The sequence below is a fragment of the Erythrolamprus reginae genome, chromosome 1 (assembly GCF_031021105.1).
Source record: "Erythrolamprus reginae isolate rEryReg1 chromosome 1, rEryReg1.hap1, whole genome shotgun sequence".
Classification (NCBI taxonomy): Eukaryota; Metazoa; Chordata; class Lepidosauria; order Squamata; family Dipsadidae; genus Erythrolamprus; species Erythrolamprus reginae.
In genome coordinates, this window is record NC_091950.1 from 307551521 (window position 1) to 307573721 (window position 22201).

Genomic DNA, 22201 nt, shown 5'->3' on the forward strand with positions numbered 1-22201 from the left:
ACCTTTTAGGACAACCAAGACCTGGATGACTGAAAATCTCTATAGACTAAGAAGACAGTGTACCTTTACTGCCTTGGAACAGAGGAACAGGCTTTTTTGAGGGCGACACCCAGCTTGTTTGGTTTTGCAAATGTCTTAAGGCAGGAGTCCTCAAACTTGGCAACTTTAAGACTTGTGGACTCCAACTCCCAGAATTCCTGAGCTAATTATGCTAGCTCAGGAATTCTGGGAGTTGAAGTCCACAAGTCTTAAAAGTTGCCAAGTTTGAAGATCTTTGGTCTTAAGGCAGGGGTGGGCAAAGTTGGCTCTTCTATGACTTGTGGACTTCAACTCCCAGAATTACTGAGCCAATCATGCCAGCTCAGGAATTCTGGGAGTTGAAGTCCACCTGTCATAGAAGAGCCAACTTTGTCTATCCCAGGTCTAAGGAAATCGCGGAGGTTGCATTGAGAAAAAATACGGCGTGATACCTGCCCTCTCTCGTCAAAACCGAGTTGCTTTAGCTCTCCTCGCTGGCCTTTTTCTTCCCTCGTTGCTTTTTCCCTCCCCCACGGCCCTGCCTTTGCTGCCGTCCTCTGACGTTATGGCGTCGGTTCCCAAGGAAAATTGGGTAAAGCTGTTGCCTGGAGGTTGCTGTGGAGACGAAGAGCCGCCGGTCCGGTTGCATTGGCTTTTCCTGAAGAAATGAAAGATTAAAAAACTTTCGGCCCTTTCCAGAGCCTGCCGTTCGCCTTCCCTTCCGCCTCCCTTCCTGGGTGTTGAGGCACCGAAAAGCGCTTCAAGAGAGGAGCTCACTTCTCGCGGATAAATTGTCAGGCGAGCCTGCTTCTGCTCTCTATAAGAACTCAGTGACGCCCGTGCCGAGAAAATTGTTGTCGTTAGCAACTTGCTATAAAACGAACCCTCTCTGAATCCATTTGCTGGCGCTGGGGTTTTAAACAAACCCGCTTGTCCATCAGCTGTGATTAACGAACCGCAATGGGAGAAACCGAGTGTGCCAAATGCACGCGGTTTAACCACAGATAAAATTATAAGCCACTTTAAAAAGATTGAAGGGACCGACTCGGTGTTTTAGCTTAAATGTAGCTTAACTGCTGTGGTTTGTAGGCCAAGGGCCGTGCATTTGCATCTGTGGGAGCACAGCTTTCTAGTAATCGTATTGCAGTGATTCAGGTCTGTGTCTTTGTAACTTTTGTTTTCCTGCAAGACATAATCGGTGTGTACATGCACAGATCTCTTCTTCGGGTTTGCACTGGGCTGAAAGGATTTGGGAATGAAATAAGAAAGGCTCTTATTTCAGGATCAATCCTGATGAAAAGATTTTAAAAGTGAATCATTTAGCTACATTCATTTACTGTATTGCTTTAAATTAGCTCCATTTGACTTCTAAAACCTTTCTCTGTTAAAAGTCATTCATTTTGTTAGATAGGATCCGCAGAAATGAACACAAATTTTGAAAAAAATTGCAACAGCAGAAGAGTATAAAATATCAGCACTGTATTACCCTTGGACCAGGCTTTTACTGTAAATATTTGCTAACTTAAAGCATAGGTTTTAAGGAGAGGGGAAGCATATAAATCCAATCCATCCATCCATACATACATGAATGATGGATAGTGAACAAAAAATACCAGTTTAAAAGGAATAATTTTGCATTATTTTTAGTAAAATGAAAGATTTTTGGATAAGTGTTATTGGCTTTTAACATAACATCTATAGTAAAAATATCCAGAAAAAAAAAATTGTGAGCATTTGTGTTTGTCCATTTAACTCAGATATATATATATATATATATATATATATATATATATATATATATATATATATATATATATATATATTTGTTTTCGTAAATTTTCACGGGTATATGTATGTAGATTGTTCTGAGTTCGGGTTTTGCCCTGTGTAATATTTTGCATGTTTATGCGACGTTACACAGGGCAAAACCCGAACTCAGAACAATCTACATATATATATATATATATAGATATATAGATAGATAGATAGATAGATAGATAGATAGATAGATAGTTTTTTCTCTGCTTATTCAATTTATATTACCATTTCCTTTTAAAAGATACCGTACTAAATACTGTATTCCAAAGTTTCAAAGATTGCCTGGAATAGACTCTGAAGTTTTCTTGACAAGACTTTTCAAAAGCTGTTTGCTTGAGAGGAAGTGATTGGCCCAAAGTCATCCACCTGTCTTTGTGTCTAGGATGGGACTAGAACTTACAGTCTTCTGATTTCTAGCCTTCTGATTTTAACCACTACACCAACTGGTTCTTATTGAGTATATTCCTAGTATACTGTCTACATCACAGATGGTGACATGTGTGTAACTGTAGATATGAAATGTAGATATCCTACTAAATTGTATAGAATGGCTTGAGGAAATTTTGGTAAAAGTAGGAACTAAATGTTCCAAAACTGACTGATAATGTCTTTACCAGTGGCAGGGAATGTTGTATATGGGCATGAGTTGCATGCTAAGGTGGTGGTTGCAACTGTGCAACGAAATCCTCCCCCCTTTTTACAAGAATCAGGATGTATTGTATGTAAAAATGCATGGTTGTTATCATATGATTGTGGTCATCATCCTGACTTCTGACTCTACCCACCCACCCACCCCAAATCCCTGATTCTAAATTAATATGATGGAAGAGGGATTTTTCTCTTAGATGACTTTGATAAATAGATGTAAATGATTTAGCCATTAAGGACTCATGAAAGAATTAGAAAGGTGTGCTAGTTGGTACTTTCACAGGGGAAGAAATCTGTTTCTTTCAAATGTGAGTTTCAGTTACATAGACATGGCACGGGAATGAATATAACAGAATAGTAGAGTTGGAAGGGTTCTTGTAGGTCTGGTAGTCCAACTCCATGCTCATGCAGGAGACCCTATATCAGTGTGGGCTAACCTTTTCCGGACTGAGTGCCCAAAGCACGCATGAACCCTCAAAATGCAATGCATGCACAAGCCCCCACGCATGCATGCACACTCTGCACACGCCCCTCACACACATTCCATTTTTTATGCATATACGAGCCCCCACATACCTGTGCATGCACAACAGAAACTCGAAGACCAGCTGGCCAATGGGAGGCACATACGCATGTATGCACAGCAGAGCTGAACTGGGGCAACGATTTGCATGCCGACAGAGACGGCACTGCCTACCACTTCTGGCACAGGTGCCATACCATTTTAGACAAAATATAGATTTAAAGCATGGTTGATTTAATTGTTTTGAAAAAATAGTGAAGGATTCAGTGGGGATGAGTGATTATGACTGTAGAGCAGTACTGTATTTCTTTGGGAAAATTTTATCTTTGAACAAAATGGAATTACAGTAAATTAAAATGACTGCAGAAAGAGAAAGTATAAATCATATATACTTTTTAAGTCAAAAAGTTTTAAAAGGCAGATTAATCTCAAATTTCCCATGGTGTTAGGAACTAAAGTTTCTATTCTGGTGCCTTGGAACATATTTTTACAATCCGACCAATCAGGCATTTACAGTGGGGGTGTCCCTCTGACCTTCCTGCCAATCAGCTTAAAGCTCTGTTGGGAAAACTGGCGCTAGACTTATGGTTGGGGGTCACCACAACATGAGGAACGGTATTAAGGGATCACGGCATTAGAAAGGTTGAGAACCACTGTCCTAGATGAAAAGGAAATAGATTTAGAAGCTGTTTAACATAGAGAGAACAGAATTGTTTTCCAGAATGCCATGGAAGTCTGATGAGTTAATTGGAAGTATGAAAAAAACCCTGCTTGCTGGCATGATGTAATAAAAAGAAATTGTGTATGAGAAAAACGTGTACATAGGAGATTGATTGTTGGGAACTAATAAGAAGCCTTCAAAGGAATGAATGACATTGAAAATAAAATGGAGAAATAATTTGAATTTGAAGTGAGAGAATTCTGGAATAAGTATATTCTGGAATAAGTATATTCTGGAATAAGTATATTAGAGAGCAGAATTGAAATAAATATTAATGTTCTGAGGAAAAATCTTTAAAAGATTTTTAAGTGCTATATGAATGTGGAAATATTGTACAATTTGGTTGATGCAACATGAAAAATAAATAATGGGAAATATTTTTTATGGAGTGCTGTACAATTTACTTAATATCTGCTAAGGCTTGTAGCTGGGACCCAAGGATTAGAAGATGCTGCTGATTTTCTTAAACAGAAGGGAAAAGTAGTAAGGGCAAACGCAAAACTACATTTTATATTAAAACTCCCATAACAGTATTATATTTTGCCTGCTTTGACATCCTTCCGCCCCCCACAAATGCTTTACAAATAGGTAAAAATAAAGAACAATAGAGGCTAAAATTCCCTGTTGCACATAAACTTATCCAGAGCATTGAATCAAAATGGCTGTCTGAGAACCCTAGAAACATACCACAGAAAACTGATGGCAGAAAAGGACCTAGTGGTCCATCAGGCCTGCCCTTTGAGGAGATTTTGCTTGTTTTATTTTCTTATTTCTTATTTAAATTTGTATCAGATTGATGGACATATGTTTATCCCAAGCATATTTAAACTCAGTTACTGATGACTGACCCACTGGAAATTGGTTCCAAGCTTCCACTACTCTTTCTCTAAGTAATACTTTCTAATGTTATTTTTAAGCTTCTATCCTGCCCTTATAAGAGTAAAGCACTGTATAAGAGTAAAACTTTTTTTAAAAAAATAAAGAGAAATACAACTTTATACAGTAATTATAATTCATTTTCTTTTTTTTCCCTTTTAGAAATGGAAAATACATCGCTATACATAGAATCTGAATACATCAAGAATCTTCAACAGCAAATTTATTTTCTTGAATTGGAAGCTAAGTTTCTATATCCTATGCATTTCTGAGTATGGTTAATTAAAACATATGGCTTAAAGAATTATAGGGGCTGGATACTCAAAGTATTATTTGTAATGTTGAACTCAAATATTTTATTAATATGGAAACTGAATGAGAATTACTCAGCTATTTTCTATTTTAAATGTTATTTAAAATTATTTAGTTAAGTTATTCATCCTTTTACCTTAACTTTTTGCTGTTACTCGTGAGCAGACTAAAAAGGGAATTAATACTCAGCCTCTCCTTGCATGTGAAATGGAACATATGGCACAAAACCTACAGGTAATTTTTATCTCTGTTTGACAACTAATGGCAAAGTAATTCTTTGCATATTTACTTATATTTAATGGGTTATTAATAGAGGAAAGTGAAAGGACCACTGTAACTTCTTCTAGCAGTTTCATTTTAAAAATATTTATTAGATTTATGTACATTTAAAAACAATACAAAAATGGAAATAGAAAACGAAACGAAAAATAAAATGAAATGTATATACAGACAATAGACAAACCCAACAAAACACTACTAACAACTACACTATATAACCTCTAGGGTTATCTTACAGCACTTAATATCGATGGTAAGTTTATGCTTATATATTTTCTACAGTTAACATAATTCTATAATCTTTCCCCAATAACATATATCATTTTTCCTCAATTAATATAGTTATACTAACCTAGAATATACAATATCCTATACCTATTAATAAGTTAAGTATTTATAACTTTCTTTGGTTTTCTCTTTTCAAGCCAATCATAAAATACATTCCAAATTTCATAATATTCGAAATCCTCCTTTTTGTTTAATTCCATGGTCATTTTATCTGTTTCAGCACATTCAAAAATTTTCTGCACTATATTTTTAGTTGGTACATCTTTCTGTTTCCAATGTTGTGCAAGACTAATCTTTGTTACAGTTAGGATATGTAATATAATATAGTGATATTTTGACAACTAATGGCAAAGCAATTCTTTGCATATTTACTTAGTGGGTTATTAATAGAGGAAAGTGAAAGGACTACTGTAGCTTCTTCTAGTACAGTGGAACCCCGACATAAGAGCTGCTCTACTTAAGAGCAACTCGAGATAAGAGCTGGGAGGGGAGAGATATTTTTGTTCTACTTACAAGCCCAAATTCGAGATACAAGCGCCAAGGAGCTGTCTCCTGAAGCCAAACGCTAACTTCCGCGTTCGGCTTCAGGAGACAGCTGCGAAGCGGCGCGCGTGTTTTAAAAGCTTGCAGCCGGCCTGGGGGGCTCGGGGGGGGGGGGCTTGCAGCTTTCTTTCTTGCTCTTTTTCTTTCTCTCTTTTACCTTCCCTTCCTCTATTTCTTCTTTTCTTTCTCCTTCCCACCTTCTTCCCTCCCTCCCTCCCTTCACTCATTCCTCTCTTACTCTCCCCTTTCATAAGTTTCCTTGCTTCCTTCCTCTGTTCCTGTCCCTTCCCCCTTTCTTTCTTTCTTTCTTTCTTTCTTGCTCTTTTTCTTTCTCTCTTTTACCTTCCCTTCCTCTATTTCTTCTTTTCTTTCTCCTTCCCACCTTCTTCCCTCCCTCCCTCCCTTCACTCATTCCTCTCTTACTCTCCCCTTTCATAAGTTTCCTTGCTTCCTTCCTCTGTTCCTGTCCCTTCCCCCTTTCTTTCTTTCTTTCTTTCTTTCTTTCTTGCTCTTTTTCTTTCTCTCTTTTACCTTCCCTTCCTCTATTTCTTCTTTTCTTTCTCCTTCCCACCTTCTTCCCTCCCTCCCTCCCTTCACTCATTCCTCTCTTACTCTCCCCTTTCATAAGTTTCCTTGCTTCCTTCCTCTGTTCCTGTCCCTTCCCTCTTTCCTTCCTTCCTTCCCACCCTCCGTCCATTCATTCACCCATTCCTCTCTTGATCGCTTAAAGCCGGTCCCTGGTGCAAAAAGGGTTGGGGACCTCTGTCCTACAGGATTGGGTGGCAGAGAAGTTGAACATATGTAAATTTAAAAGTTTAAGAAAGTTTACAAGTTAAGTGAAAGAAACTTCATTATTCATTTATATGTACATGTACATTTCTTCATTAAAAACATGTCTTTCTGCATAATTTAGACTAACTTTGTGAGTTTTTTGAGGGCTGGAACCAATTAAAATTATTTACATTAATTCCTATGGGGAAAAGTCGTTCGAGATAAGAGCTGCTCGACTTAAGAGCCCAGGTCCGGAACGAATTAAACTCGTATCTCGAGGTACCACTGTACAGTGATTCTCAACCTGGGGGTCGGGACCCCTTTGGAGGTCGAATGACTGCTTCATATGGATCGCCTAAAGCTGTGGGAAAAAGACAAATTTCCCATTGTTGTTAAGAACTAAAGCTTCTATTCTGGCACCTTGGAAAATATTTTTACAATCTGACCATTAGGTGTTTACAGTTGGGGTATCCCTCTGAAATTCCTGCCAACAAGCTTAAAGCTCTGTTGGGAGAATTGGCGCTAGACTTATGGTTGGGGGTCACCACAACATGAGGAACTGTATTAAGGGGTAGCAGCATTAGAAAGGTTGAGAACCACTGTTCTAGCAATTTCAAAATGTATTTGTGAATTGAGGATTCACAAAAATGAAAACACAAGGAAAACAGACAAACACATTTGAAATATATGTTCAGGTAGTGCTCAATGTATGACCAGTCACTTAGTGACCATTCAAAGTTACGACGGAACTCTAAAACATACATATAACCCATTTCCAAGATTATGACATGACCATATTTTAGATGCTTGGCAATTGGCCCACATTTAGAGTCATTTGCAGTGCCTTGTGAAATCACATAACCATTATGATATTTTTTTCCCTCGAAGCTGGCATTTACATTTGGTTGTTGGGAAAAAATGATCATAGTGAACAATTAGTTTGCTTTATGACTGCTGTCTGTGGTTAACAACCGCCACAAAAAAGTTTGTAAAATTGAGTCTAGTTATTTGATGATCCACTTTACGACTGTCACAACTTACAACTGGAATTGCTAGGTGCAATCACAGTCAAAGTCAAAGATTACCTGTATGAAAATATTTTTTCAATATTACAGGAGGTCTTAAATTCAATTTATTAGAACATGTATTTAAAACGATCTCTTTAAGATACTGAACTTCTCTGTTATTTCAATGTAACTATAATTTTATAACTATAACTCACTGTATTTGTATTATTTTATAGACATTACAGTGTAAGGCTGATAGCCTTGATCTGGAGCTGAAGCGAAAGAAAGATGGTTTAAACTTTCTGATGATGGAAAGAAATCAACTTAATAACCAAATCAGTATGGCTAATGGTAATCATTTTTTCAGCATTATCAAAATGATGTAGATTTTCCTACAGAACTATTAATTTTAATTTAATAAAAATTTGGATTTTTGTTGACTTCTAATTTCGGGGAGGGGGGGTTCAGAAAAAAATATTGCAAATAATTTTCGTTACACTGTGAAAAAACCCTCCAAATTCCCCTACTGAAATAACTAAATATACCACTGAAGAAGGGGCGGGGAGGAGGGGTGTTGCATATGTCCAGCTATGGTATTGTTCTTTTGCAATAATAAGTAGCCAAAGAATAAGAAACTTTACTAAAACCATCCAAAATATTAGAATCTCTAATAAATTATAATAATTACTGTGCTTGAAAAAAAAGTTCTTTTCTAGATAATAGTACTGTAATTATTCTTTTTCTCTGTATGGTATGCAGCATTGTGAATTTATCACCAAGGCATAGTTTTAGTAAAAGCATACCAAAGATTATTCTAAATAATTAGAATATTTAATATCTTGCATATGTTTATGCTATTTAGCAAATAAAAATATGTATTTAAACAGACAATAAAGCAAGTATAGAGGGGGCTGTAAAGCACTGTGAAGTGGTATATGTCTAAGTGATATTGCTATAGAAGGAAAGACAGACGAGGACAGATTTTTAATTTCACTCTAAATTCATAATTTAAGATACATAATCCCAGTATTATGTAGCTTATTGAAACTTGACACCAAATAATGATTACCGTATTTTAAAAAGCCAAATTTTATTTAAGGTTAAACTTCGGATGACTGGTTTTCCCCCACCCCCGCAAATAGCACCATCTTGTGGTAAATTTGTATATTATTGCTTCAAATAATATCTTCAAGAAATACTGTACTGTAGTATGTTTTCTTTCTTGCTTTAAATTAGGCAAAATAAAATTCTAAAAGAAAATATGAATATGTTGAATAGCTGGATATACATTCGTCTTCAAAGGGCAGTTCAAATACAGGAAGTGGTGTTAAAGTAAAATCTATTCCCTTAATCTCTAAATAATATGGTCTTGTTTGTTGAGTCCTTGTGTTTAGAAACAATGGTGCCTTATTAATGCTTTCCTCTAGACTAGTGGGTGCTTAGACAGAATGAATCTAGAAGCAAGTTGGATGTTACTGACAATTGTATGTGTCAGTTTCAGGAGAAATGGAGAAAAGTAGTGTTCTTAAATAGTGGCATTGTACAAATTTGTGTTGTAAATTATTTAATAAGCATTTAATTTATTAACTGATCCACAATTATCAAAACTTGAATATCATACCAAGATACAAATATGCAAACCAAATTGTAACTTAGCATTATATATAGATGTAAACATAAGACGGCAGATGAATAACAGCTCTCACTCACTAGCTATCTGACCCTTTGAATTGTTTTCAAAGGTAATTCTTGATTACAGTAATCTATCTGACGCTGTGGTCATAAAGTACAAGTTCTGGTGGCAAAGATATTCTGGTCTAGACATATTCAGTTGAACAAAATTCCCCAAATGCAATCTCTACTCTAGGGAATGATTTTACACAATAGAATAGAATAGAATAGAATAGAATTTTATTGGCCAAGTGTGATTGGACACACAAGGAATTTGTTTTGGTGCCTATGCTATCAGCATAAATAAAAGAAAAAGATACATTTGTCAAGAATCATGTGGTACAAAACTTAATGATTGTCATAGGGGCCAAATAAGCAATGAAAAAACAATCAATATTAATACAAATCTTAGGATACAAGCAACAAGTTACAGTCATGCAGTCCTAAGTGGGAGGAAATGGATGATAGAAATAATGAGAAAAACTAGTAAAATGGTAGAAGTACTGAAAGAAGGCTGGATTGAGAGATAACTTCTTCAAAAGAGGATGCAGCATCACACTCTTTCTAAAAAAAGCTTTAGCTTTTTTTAGCTTTTTTAATTATTATTTATTTATTCAATATTTTTAATGCCACCCTTCTCCTTAGACTCAGGGCAGCTTACAACATGATAGCAATAGCACTTTTTAACAGAGCCAGCATATTGCCCCCACAATTGGGGTCCTCATTTTACCCACCTTGCAAGGATGGAAGGCTAAGTCAACCTTGAGCTGGTGATAAGATTTGAACCACTGACCTACAGATCTAGCAGTCAGCTTTAGTGGCCTGCAGTACTGCACTCTACCCACTGCCTTTAGCCCCCTTGTCTATCTAAAGACACCTAAAAAGAGATCAAACTAAATCATGGATAATATATTCATACAACAGAGAACAAATTCTTCTATTTTGTTGATATTGTTGAGCCACTAATAGGTTCTGGCCTGTGGGGTTTCCATAGTTTACAGATTATCCACAAACCACCATGTATGAATCATTCGTTAAAACCACCATAAGTATTTTTCATAGGAACTTTTGGTTTTTTTTGCTGCAACAGTCTACCATAATTATCCCTATGACATCAATCAGACAAAATCAGACAAAAAACAATTTGGTTGTTTATTTCCCTATGAATATATAAGATAGATAATGCACAAAATGAATTATTTATTCATGACAAAATGTCTTTTTCCTCATTTTTCCATGGGTTCCGTCTTTAATTTTGTGCTAAAATTTTTGAATTAACTTAATCTAATTTTAATCTAAAAGGTTAATCTGATCACAATCGAAGTGAGCTTTTATTAAAAGTATGAAAAGCCTTAATTATTCCATGCTGGCAAGAATTTCATTATAAATTCTACTTTCAGAGCAGCATTTAAAAGAGAAACAGGGTTTGATAGAGGAAATCAGACAATGGAAGAGAAAGAAAGCGGAGAAAGATGAGCAAATCTCTGCAAAACAAATTGAGATCTCATACGCTAAGCAGGAACTAGAAGAACAACAGATGAATCTGAAAAACAAAGAACAAACTATCCTCATGCTAAAAACAAAGGTACTGATTACTTTATAGTTTATTACATCCTAATATGATTGGTCTTTTTTTCTTTCAAAACAGTAATGCATACACAAGAATTATAGAGCTGGGAGACTTTAATTTGTATTTCATCTGTGTAAGTGTATGCATTCATAATGGCCATCATTGTTTCTGTATATCTGTCAAGCCCTCTGAGGCTGTCAAACTTGGAAAACAGGAGCCAATTGAATTTCTGTAAATACATTTATTGCTAATAGAGTAATGCAGTGAGGAGTGGGAGCAGGCTGGGAAGCTGGGTTATCTCAACAACAATGGGCAGAGTGAGACATGATGGGGATTTGAGGGTGGATCATACTCTCAAACACTGGGTTTGTTCTTTGTTGTTTTGTTGCCCAGTAATAATAATAGTAATAGTAATAATTCATTGTGTAGGATTCCATCTATTTCATGTCATCAGTGTTCAGAGGCACTTTTTGACTAAAGAAGAAACATTCCTCAAAACACACAAGGTTCCATTGCAGTCTTGTCTAAGGCAATTAGAAGAAAAGGCTTTCCTCACAAAGCCATTGAAAGCAAATTCTGACATCGTTGTGGTCCATCATATTCTATTGTTGCCACATTTTTCCTCCCCTATATATAAACAAGTCTATTCTTCCATTTCCTTCTCCATTACTGCAAGTCATGGAAAAAATGTGACAAGACAAGCAATATATATTCTGCCTCTTGTGAGACAGTAATTGCCTCTTGGATACTCCCAATCCTATCTTCAAATCATCATTAAGAGAGTTGTTAGAAGAAAATCTTTTAATGCCTTGATAAATCATAATATGCAAGGATCTTAAGTAGCAACATATTACCTTGTTTTCTAAGCTGAACTGGGCATGTAATATCAAACATATCTTCTTGTGGGGTTTTATATAAACTAACAAGAACACGATCCTGTAGTTTTCCTTCTCATTTTGGAGATATCTCAAGTTGTTATTCTGGAAAGAGAGATAGCATTATGATGAAATCTATCTAGATATTCCTGCTAAAAAGGTCCTTCCCTCCTTCCTTCCTTCCTTCCTTCCTTCCTTCCTTCCTTCCTTCCTTCCTTCCTTCCTTCCTTCCTCCCTGCCCTCTCTCCTTCCATCTATCCAGTCTTTAGTAAAGTTATTTGTAAATATTTGAAAAACAAAAAAGAAGAATTTCAAAGCGCTAAGTATAGATATATGACTAATTTATTCCATGAATCTTGTTCTGTGATGAAATGACCCTCAATTATTTTTAATTATAGTTCTGTAGAATATTTATTTGCTACCACATGTTATATTTAAATTAAGGTGACACAACAGTTGGAAAGGCAAAAGACAATGGAGTTGAAGCTTTCTGAAAATAAAAAGGAATTCTTGGAAATGCAGTCTGCTGTACATGAAATGGAAGAAAAAATCCTTAAGAAAACAGCAGCAATGCATGATCAAATTACTCGTGAATTACGGTACTAATTAATAAACTTTGGAGAAAATGAAGGTTGGATAAACTAATACCATATTCAACTTGGGGCAAACACCTACTTAAATTATTAATTTGTTATACTATTAGTGCTAGAAACATAGAAAAAAATATTCATTAATGGTTCCTCCAATGGATTTAGTATATTGAGGTTTTGTCTGGAGGCTTGACTAGGCATCTATGGTAAATGTTTGAAATGAAATCTTTTCAAGTAACCCTATAATTGCAGAATTCTCTACTGAGAGTATCATGCTTTCATTTTTTTGTGATGGTATTTATATGACTGGCAAAGGAACTGTGGGCCAAGGGAGTTCTGACTCTGATTATATCATTCGTTCAGTGACCAGATTGTTAAGTAGAAAAGTTTGTAAGAAGAAGCAATTTTTCCCATAGGAATCAATGTAAAAGCAAATAATGCCTGCGATTGGGGAAACCACAGGGAGGGAGATTCCTAGAGAGGCCCCACAGAGGCTTCTCCATGCCTTTTCCGGCCCTGTTTTCCCCCAGGAGATTCCTAGAGAGGCCCCACAGAGGCTTTTACCTGCCTTTTCCGGTCCTGTTTCCTCCCAGGAGATTCCTAGAGATGCCTCCCTGAGGCTTCTCCCTGCCTTTTCCGGTTACAGTTTTGGAGGCTCGGGTTTGTCAGTGGAAAATGGTTGAAAAGAGCAAAAAAAATCTTGAACACCCGGTTCTTATCTAGAAAAGTTAGTAATTAGAGGCGTTCTTAGGTAGAGGTACCACTGTATATGCAAACATATACATACATATATGCATACACACTCTCTCTCTCTCTCTCATCACCTAGTTACACGTGTCATTCATGTCTATCTTCTTCAACAATAGACCACAATTCTCATAATCAAAATTAGTAATGATACTAAATTGTGGTATGGTATCAGAATGATAGCATGTCTGTTTTTTATTACTGTAGGAATGAGATATCTTTTCTGCACCATCACATTCGTGAACGAGAGCTACTGGCAGAACAGGACCATCTCTTACGAAATAAAATAGCAGATGATTATGCAGCTTTGACCAAGGAAAATAATCTCTTGCAATCCAAGTTTCTGGAACTTGTCAAACAAACAAACATTGTAAGAAAAACATTAATCTCATCCACAATAAGAACATACATATCTTGTTGATAATTTGTGAAGAAATATATGAGCTTCTACTGATTTTGATTTTTTTAAAGTGTGCCTTTTTACCTACCACCTGTATTCCAGTAAAATATTTATTTATAATAAAGGCTGTTCTATTTCTTGCTACAAATATTCAATGAACAGTTATTAATTTATTAATTTATTAATTGGATTTGTATGCCGCCCCTCTCCGAGGACTCGGGGCAGCTCAGTTGAATATTCATTCTCCCTTTTCCTTTCAAGAGACAAAATGTTGCCTACATTTTGTACGTATTTGTGTCATGCTAATGATATTAATGCTTAAATAATTCTTTATTATAAAAATAAAGCCATTCTATTATAAAACCAGATCTTTATTTTTTTTATTTCTCCAAGTGCAGTAGCAACAACCTCACTATTTTTTCAAAGCATTTAGACTTTCCCCCCCACTATTTTTTTCTGGGACACTTGCATCGTAGAGGGGCGGCATACAAATCTAATAAATTGAATTAAATTGAATTGAATCACCGCCCTGAGTCATTTTGAGAAGAGCAGCATAGAAATCTAATTAATAAATAATTTATAACATTTATTTTCATTATTTGATATTTTATTATAATTATAATGTAAGTGTCTAAAATACTCATTCAGTATTCCTTTGATTCAATTTCATCTTCAATTATTTCATCATGTTATTTTCAATGCCATTTAATGGAAGCTCCTTATTTAACCTTTCACTCCCTTTTTCTTTTTTTCCATCAAAATTACTCTGCATTTTTTTGCCTCTTCTACTCTTGACTTTCTTTGATTGGATTCTTTGAAACTATATTTTTCTTTATAAACACATGATGCAGTGCTGTACATATGAATTTAATCTTTCATCCTAACTTTTTTTTGCTTTAGTTGTCCTCTTATATGCATATATTTTATGTTTTATAGGTTTATACATCTTCTATCAAAATGACCTTTCTCATATTTAGAATTCCCTTGTACCCTTTTGCCATGAACAAACAATTTTTTGCCATGTATATATTACATATGAATATATTTATTGTCAGACTATTCAAAAGAATCCAACCTCTATCATGATTCTAATATATTCTCGGGTTTCTAAAATGGTTCAATCACTTTTTCTGTACTCTCTCGCTTTATTTTCACCATCAATGCATATCATCCATCTCTTTTTTCTGGATTGTAATTCATTTCTTCATCTAACTTCACCTAACTTACACAGAAAATTGCCTGGTGCAGGGCTTTATTATTTTATATAGCTCTAAATATCTTGGGTTGACCAGTGTGCTTTTAAAAAATATACAGTATATGTTTCCTTTGAAACTTCATGAATAGCTCACATTTCCTTATAGGAAAGAGTTCTCAAGGAAGAGATGTATACAACCCATTCAACAAGCATTGCTCAATTTCTGACAGTGAAAGATCAGGAAGAGCAACTGCAACATGAGATTAAGAGGCACCAAGACTTTCTGGAGCAAGAAATGAGCACTTTCCAGGAACTTGAAGATAAGGTTGAATGACTAATTAAAATATCGTTATATTGGCTGTTAAAAAAATAGCAAAATCAGTATTGGGCCAGTTCAGATATCACAACATGTCTATGACTAGGACTTAAAATATAACTTTATACAACTACCAATCAATTCCTTACTTATTTGTATAGAGAACAGCACAGAAATCATTTCTTTTGTCTTCAGTGTGATGGAAAATGGCTGCCTGACATTTTGCTGCTTCCAGCTAAATGGCTATTAGGCTAAATTATCACTAATTGGTTGTGTTATAAAACAGACCCAGTTTGAACTTAATGTTTAACAAATCAGATCCTTATTCTATATTTGCATGTATAATGGTAATACAGGAACATGATGCATACTAGTTAAGTACTTAGAGATAAAGTGTAAAGATAACCCAGCACTAGTTCATATCATTTCAAATGTGCATATGAAATCCTGTACAAGCTGCTTAGTCATCCAGGTTCATTTTTAAACAAAATCCTTTTAAAGCAATTAAAACCATTTTCAGAGAATAACAGATGGGTGCAACTGAGTCAAAATATTCACTTCCTACTGCTGATTTTTCCTTTGCTTTTGTGTTATAAAGAAGCCAGATGCTTGAAAACACCTAGTTCTCCTCTAACGTTCAACCTCAAGCCAACATTATATTCTTCACAGATTGCTTGTTTCTGATACTTAGTCAATAATTTTTAATCTTCAGAAGGTCCATTATACTAATGATCAATATTCAAGCCCTTTGATGGAACGTGGATGCAAGAGGCAGGCTTTCTGAGGTCATCACAGATAAAGGGGAAGTTGCTCAACCAAGTTTTTTATTGAATTTCTCTGGATTTTCCCTTATATTTTCTTGCTCTGCTGTAGTGATGTACATCAACTAAACAATAATAGCATTATTATATTTGTATGTATTTCTTTTAAATGTCTGCTCCTTGGTTTTTATTTTTATGATTGCTGATTTATTCTAGATTAGCCTGTTAGAAAAAAGAAGCACAAATGCAGATTTAAATACTGCAACATTGAATAGCCGAATAGCTGAAGTTAGTGCTATGCTACAAAAAGAAGAACAAGACAATATTGAACTAAAAAGAGAGAAGTCTCTGCTAATTGATTTTGCAACTAATCTAAAAAAACAGGTGATTTATTTTATCATTTGTGCAAGGAAATTGTGTGTAATAAAGAGCACCTGTAATCAAATTAGAATACTCTTATGGAAATACTGTTCTTACATGTACAGTACATATTTATGCACATATGCGTATGCACTTGCATTTACATGTGCATGTTATTTATAAATAATCTGGATATGTTGTGGCGTGAGATATTTTATACCAAGAGGCTATATTAGAGGCCATAATTAAGTAGATAATAGTATGTTGAAATTGCATGAAAATACTGAAATCACAGAGGAATTGATGTAGGAGCTATTATTATGTCAAATATTTCACAGTCTGCCCAAAAAGATATGAGTGCCTAAAAACAAAACTACTACTTTGTATTGTATTTTAAGCTTTTGTACTGATTCATATTTCATCCTTTTATCAAAATTAAGTTTACCTGTAAATGTAATATCTCTTTTTCTATGCTGGTCAATTGAAGAAGAGAATTATGCTTTTTTGAAGCCTTCCTCTGAATCTGGGTTTTTTAAAGCATCTGAAGTAACCTAGTGAAGTAAGACTTTTGTAATTGATAAAAGTATTAGGGTTTGCAGATTAGAGTCTTTGGAGAGGGGCGGCATACAAATCTAATAAATTACTAATTACTTATTATTATTATTATTATTATTATTATTATTATTATTATTATTATTATTATTATTATTATTTTAAATGAGTATGTAACAAAAGGGAGAAGAATAAAAGGAAAAACTATAATTTGCTTTTAATTTATGAGTTTAGTTATTACTATTCGACAAACTACCCATTTAATTTAAAAATGCTGTTTATTTATGGAATTTAGCCAAGATCATGTCTTCTTTTTTAAAGAAAAAACAGCATTTAAGGATCTAGTTTGGATTAGGATTAATTTGAGGGATAAGAAAATAACCTTTTCCACATTATCTGAAAGTATTATTCACCAGTTTAGGCTCTTTCCCCTTATTCTAATAGACAGAGTTTGAATTCATACATACAGGTATTGAAGTACATCTAACTCTAGTTAAAATCCTATGTTTTCCATTATTGCTAAATACTCTGGGAGAAATTCATAGGATACTTTGTATAAACTATGATAGAACAAAACAACTGACAGAACCTTTTCTCTTACACTGTAAAAAATATGACTTTAGCAATTGAGTTGTCGAAGCGTGGGACTCATTAGCAGACTCCGTGGTGTCAACCCCCAACCCCCAACATTTTTCCCTTGGACTATCCACGATTGACCTACTCGAGATAAGAGCTGGGAGAGGAGAGACATTTTTTTTTAAAATTTATTACTTGGATTTGTATGCCGCCCCTCTCCGCGATACGAGCCGAGAAGAGCCGGGCTGGCTTACTTTCCTTCCTTCCCGCGCTGATGCAGAGCCACTCGAACAAAGCGTCGCGCCCCTCTGATGCTTTCGGCGGCTTCCGAAGCGACGCTGGGCTCTTTTGCCGCCAAAAGCGTCAGGGGGGCGTGACGCTTTGTTCGAGTGGCTCTGCATCAGCGCGGGAAGGAAGGAAAGTAAGCCAGCCCGGCTCTTCTCGGCTCGTATCCCGGCACTTGGTGAGTGGAGAGGCGGTCGCCTCCCCTGCCGCCCCACTCTGGGGGTCCTTGGCTTCTGCTGGGGGTGGGGGGATCCGAACGCTGTTTTGAATTTCACATTCCGAGTGGCCCAAACGCCAAAGGCGAACTTCCGCACCTCAGGAGTTAGCTCGCAAACGGCGCGGCTGTTTTAAAACATTGCTGCCGGCCTGGGGGGGGAGAGGGAAAGGGGGGAGAGGGGGGAGAGAAAGAGAGAGGGAGAGAGAGAAAGAGAGAGGGAAAGGGGGGGAGAGGGGGGAGAGAAAGAGAGAGGGATAGAAAGAGAGAGAGAGTGAGAGATGCTCAGTGAGCCTTTCTTTGAAGTTGCCTTTCTTTCTTTCTTTCTTTCTTTCTTTCTCTCTTTCTTTCTTTCTTTCTCTCTCTCTCTCTCTCTCTCTTTCTTTTTCTCTCTTGCTCTCTTGCTCTTTCATTCTTTTTTCTTTCTCTTTCTTTCTTTCTTTCTTTCTTTCTTTCTCTTTCTTTCTTTCTTTCTCTTGCTTTCTTTCTTTCTCTTGCTTTCTCTCCTTCCTTCCCTCCTTCCATTTCTTTCATTCTCCCTCTCTATTTTTATTTCTCTTTCATTTTCTTTCTTTCTCTCTTGCTTGCTTTCTTTCTTGCTCTTTTTCTTTCTCTCTTTTACCTTCCCTTCCTCTATTTCTTGCTTTCCTTTTCCTTCCTCCCTTCTTTCCTCCCTCTACAGGATTGGGTGGCAGTGAAGTTACTCTCCCCTTTCATAAGTTTCCTTGCTTCCTTCCTCTGTTCCTGTCCCTTCACCCTTTCTTTCTTCCTTTCTTTCTTCCTTTCTTTCTTTCCTTCCTTCCTTTCCTCCCTCCATTTCTTGCTTTCCTTTTCCTTCCTCCCTTCTTTCCTCCCTCTACAGGATTGGGTGGCAGTGAAGTTGAATAAATAACTACAGTTTAATGAATAAAAATAAAAGTTTGCCATGTTGATTGTTTTGGGTAAAAAGAGGAAGGGAAGGGAAGCTCTCAGCTTATCGTCTTATTAATAAGTAAAGTTACATTTATTCTTGCAATGTCTTTTTGCATAATTTAGACTAACTTTGTGAGTTTTTTGAGGGCTGGAACCAATTAAAATTATTTACATTAATTCCTATGGGGAAAAGTCGTTCGAGATAAGAGCTGCTCGACTTAAGAGCGCAGGTCCGGAACGAATTAAACTCGTATCTCGAGGTACCACTGTACTGTACAGTATTACAAAGCTGCCATTGGACCACAAAAAGTGCTATTTGCAGAAAGAATAGCTGCATTTGAAGCAAATGGCAAGTTAAAGACATCACCATTAAGAAATACTGTATGCCCTTTCCTTTCACAAGTAAAGTAGTTTGGTCTTAAGAATAATATCTTTTTACATAATTTTCACATTTTTTATCTTCAGCTTGCTGGAAAAGAAAACAGTCTACTGGAGGCATCAAATAAGATGCTGGGCATAGATGAAGCAATTTCAGCTTTAAAAATGAAGCGTACATTACATCAATCACTTCAATCAGAAAAATGGGACAAAATCTCCAAAATGGCAAATGCCATGATGAAACTCAGCAATTCAATGGTGAATATTATTGACAGAATAGGGGAAGAATAATTGAAACGTGTTAATGAGCTTTGATTTCATATAAGAAACGTTGAATTATGTATGATTTCATAGAACCTTCTTGAATCATGTCAATGTAATCATGTTAATTATTCTTTGAATCATGACTGTACACAGAAGGAAGATACAGTGATATATGGGAATGACTTTGGGAGATAGTTGGAAGACCCACAAATAGATGGGCCTTGATCTAGTCAAATAAGCAATGGTCATATAAGAAACAGCTAATCCCTCAGAAGAAATGGGGGCATGGCAAATTTTATAAGGGACTCTTTCTGGCTTCCTGAGATGTAAAGAGAAGGGGCAAGGGTGATGTGTGTTCAGGCTCTCAAGAGTCTGTAAATTTAACATTACAATAAAGATAGTGTTGGCATTTCTTCATATACTTCTTGTCTGGACTACCTTGCAAGGCTGACATAAGGTGACTTTGAAATTGAAATCTTCAAAAACAATTGTGTAAATTTAAACTTAGCCACTTTGCAAATATTTATATATTCAGTTATTACTAGTGAAGCAGTAATTTAGACCAACGCATTAGGGTCAACTCATCAAAGAAGTCCATTCATGGGCAAATTCAAATTTAAAGCTGGTTTGTGAGCAAACTTCAGTTAAGTAATTTCAGATGTCTAGAGTAAAAAATACATTGGGTAAATTAGAAAGAAGCTATGAAAAGAAAAATTATGACACCATATAAATTTTGTAACTTGGCAAGTTTTTTAACTGTTTTGGTCTTAGCTTTAAAAGCATCTGACTTACAGAAAAAGTGTTATATACAGTATACTGTTTTAGATATTAGAGGCCATAATTAAGGGAAACATATGCTATACTTACAAGATACTAATTCATAGTTTACTGTATTCTATCGACACTACTGCTACAGATTATATTTACTAACTATAATATATCAGACTTGTTTGGGAGTTAGCATGATCCATCATCCAAACCACTGTAGTTTTGTGAACCATGATTTAGTATTAATAAGCTACCTGTACTATATTAATAATTTAATACTTACTGCATACATTAATATCTGTCCCTTGAATTCAAACCTGTTCTGTTCAGCTGTTGAATCTCAATGGCCTAGAAATTGATTTCTGGAAAGTGCTTAGATATACAATCTATGAAAAGACAAGGCAATAACATTTGGGTACTTTTGCTAAAGAACTGCCACAGAGCAAGAAGCTATCCACATGCAGACAACAGAGTAGCAGCTAATAAAACTTCAAACTGTCTGACCCAGCGGTAGGTAAAGTTGGCTATTCTATGACACATGGACTTCAACTCCCAGAATTCCTGAACTAGCATGATTGGCTCAGGAATTCTGGGAGTTGAAGTCCACAAGGCATAGAAGAGCCAACTCTAACCAATTTAAAACTGAAATAGCAGTAGCAATTTATATAATTGAGCTAGGGAAAGTTCCATGGAACAAAACTGCTCACTCTAAGCTCTGGGTAGACAAAGGCAGTGTTGAATTTAGTGTTGCTAAAAAGTTATAGGTGTGTCTCAAAATAGAACTTGTCACTCCCCCCAATTAAAACCGTGTACCTAATAAGGTAAAAAATACATATTTTTCTGGGATCTGCTTTCAAATGTTTTGCTCCTTGTAAACTAGAAATGTGGGCCTAAAATGTTTAGTACGGTACACATGAAAAGCCGCCCAATTGGTACAAGCCAAACAAAACCTCCAACTCAACCTTGAAATGTTTGAGGAGGCCCTTCAAGATTGTAACTCCTAAATTGTAGTTTGCTTGTTAACCTGATCCTATGTAGATTCTGCTCCGGCAATCTCACACTACTCACCAGAGTTTACAAAACTTTTGCCAGACCCATCCTATAATACAGTTCATCTGTCTGGAACCCATATCACATCTCGGACATCAACACCCTAAAAAATGTCCAACGCTACTTCACCAGAAGAGCCTTTCACTCCACCACTTGAAACAGAATATCCTACGAAACTAGACTTACAATCCTGGGTCTAGAAAGCCTAGAACTATGACGCCTAAGTATTGCCCACAAGATCATATGCTGCAGCATCCTGCCTGTCAATGACTACTTCAGCTTCATCCACAATAACACAAGAGCACACAACAGGTTCAAACTTAATATCAACCGCTCCAAACTTGACTGTAAAAAATATGACTTTAGCAATTGAGTTGTCGAAGCGTGGGACTCATTACCAGACTCCGTGGTGTCAACCCCCAACCCCCAACATTTTTCCCTTGGACTATCCACAATTGACCTCTCCAGGTTCTTAAGAGGTCAGTAAGGGGCGTGCATAAGTGCACTAGTGTGCCTTCCGTCCCCTGTCCAATTGTCCCTCCTATATCTATATATCTTTTCTTCCATTCATATATCTTTTCCTCTATTCTTCATTGACGTATTCTATTCTCATATCTTTTCTTCTATCCTTTCCCTGATATTTACTACTACGTACATGTTTTTATTCTCTTTAACTTTCAATTTGTATTGTACTAAATAAGTAAGTAAGTAAGTAAATAGACAGACAGACAGACAGACAGACAGACAGACAGACAGACAGACAGACAAACAAACAGTTCATGCCTAAATCCTGCATCGGTAAAAGAAAAAACATTTTTTTAAAAGAAAAAAGCAGACGTCTTGTGGCAGAGCGGGTAAAAGGCCGGTAGGTGGCGCTGCCTCAGAGCAAAGGCATCGAAGCTGTCACGCCGAT

The 22201-nt window shown here is 36.1% G+C and overlaps 1 protein-coding gene across 6 annotated transcripts; it reads left to right on the plus strand.

Moving 5' to 3' along the window:
* The first annotated feature begins 629 nt into the window (after positions 1 to 629).
* Positions 630 to 19891, plus strand: LOC139157085 (golgin subfamily A member 6-like protein 1). Of its 6 annotated transcripts, none has more exons than XM_070733446.1 (10): positions 630 to 816; positions 4767 to 4857; positions 5072 to 5150; positions 8041 to 8155; positions 10876 to 11060; positions 12365 to 12519; positions 13465 to 13627; positions 15019 to 15177; positions 16146 to 16313; positions 19294 to 19891. In XM_070733446.1, exons 2-10 carry the CDS (start codon positions 4769 to 4771, stop codon positions 19495 to 19497), a joined length of 1317 nt encoding a protein of 438 aa, XP_070589547.1. In that variant the 5' UTR covers positions 630 to 816; positions 4767 to 4768; the 3' UTR covers positions 19498 to 19891. The 6 variants fall into 6 exon arrangements, with proteins under 6 accessions (XP_070589547.1, XP_070589550.1, XP_070589552.1 ...); XM_070733449.1 differs by having other exon boundaries at positions 631 to 811; XM_070733447.1 differs by having other exon boundaries at positions 632 to 1173.
* The last annotated feature ends 2310 nt before the right edge of the window (positions 19892 to 22201 follow it).

Excerpts from the sequence above, each read along its gene's own strand:
- LOC139157085 (XM_070733446.1), top strand. The coding sequence starts at position 4,769 with ATGGAAAATACATCGCTATACATAGAATCTGAATACATCAAGAATCTT. Across the intron at positions 5,151-8,040 it reads ATATGGCACAAAACCTACAG|ACATTACAGTGTAAGGCTGA; the intron begins GTAATTTTTATC and ends ATTATTTTATAG. Across the intron at positions 8,156-10,875 it reads CCAAATCAGTATGGCTAATG|AGCAGCATTTAAAAGAGAAA; the intron begins GTAATCATTTTT and ends TTCTACTTTCAG.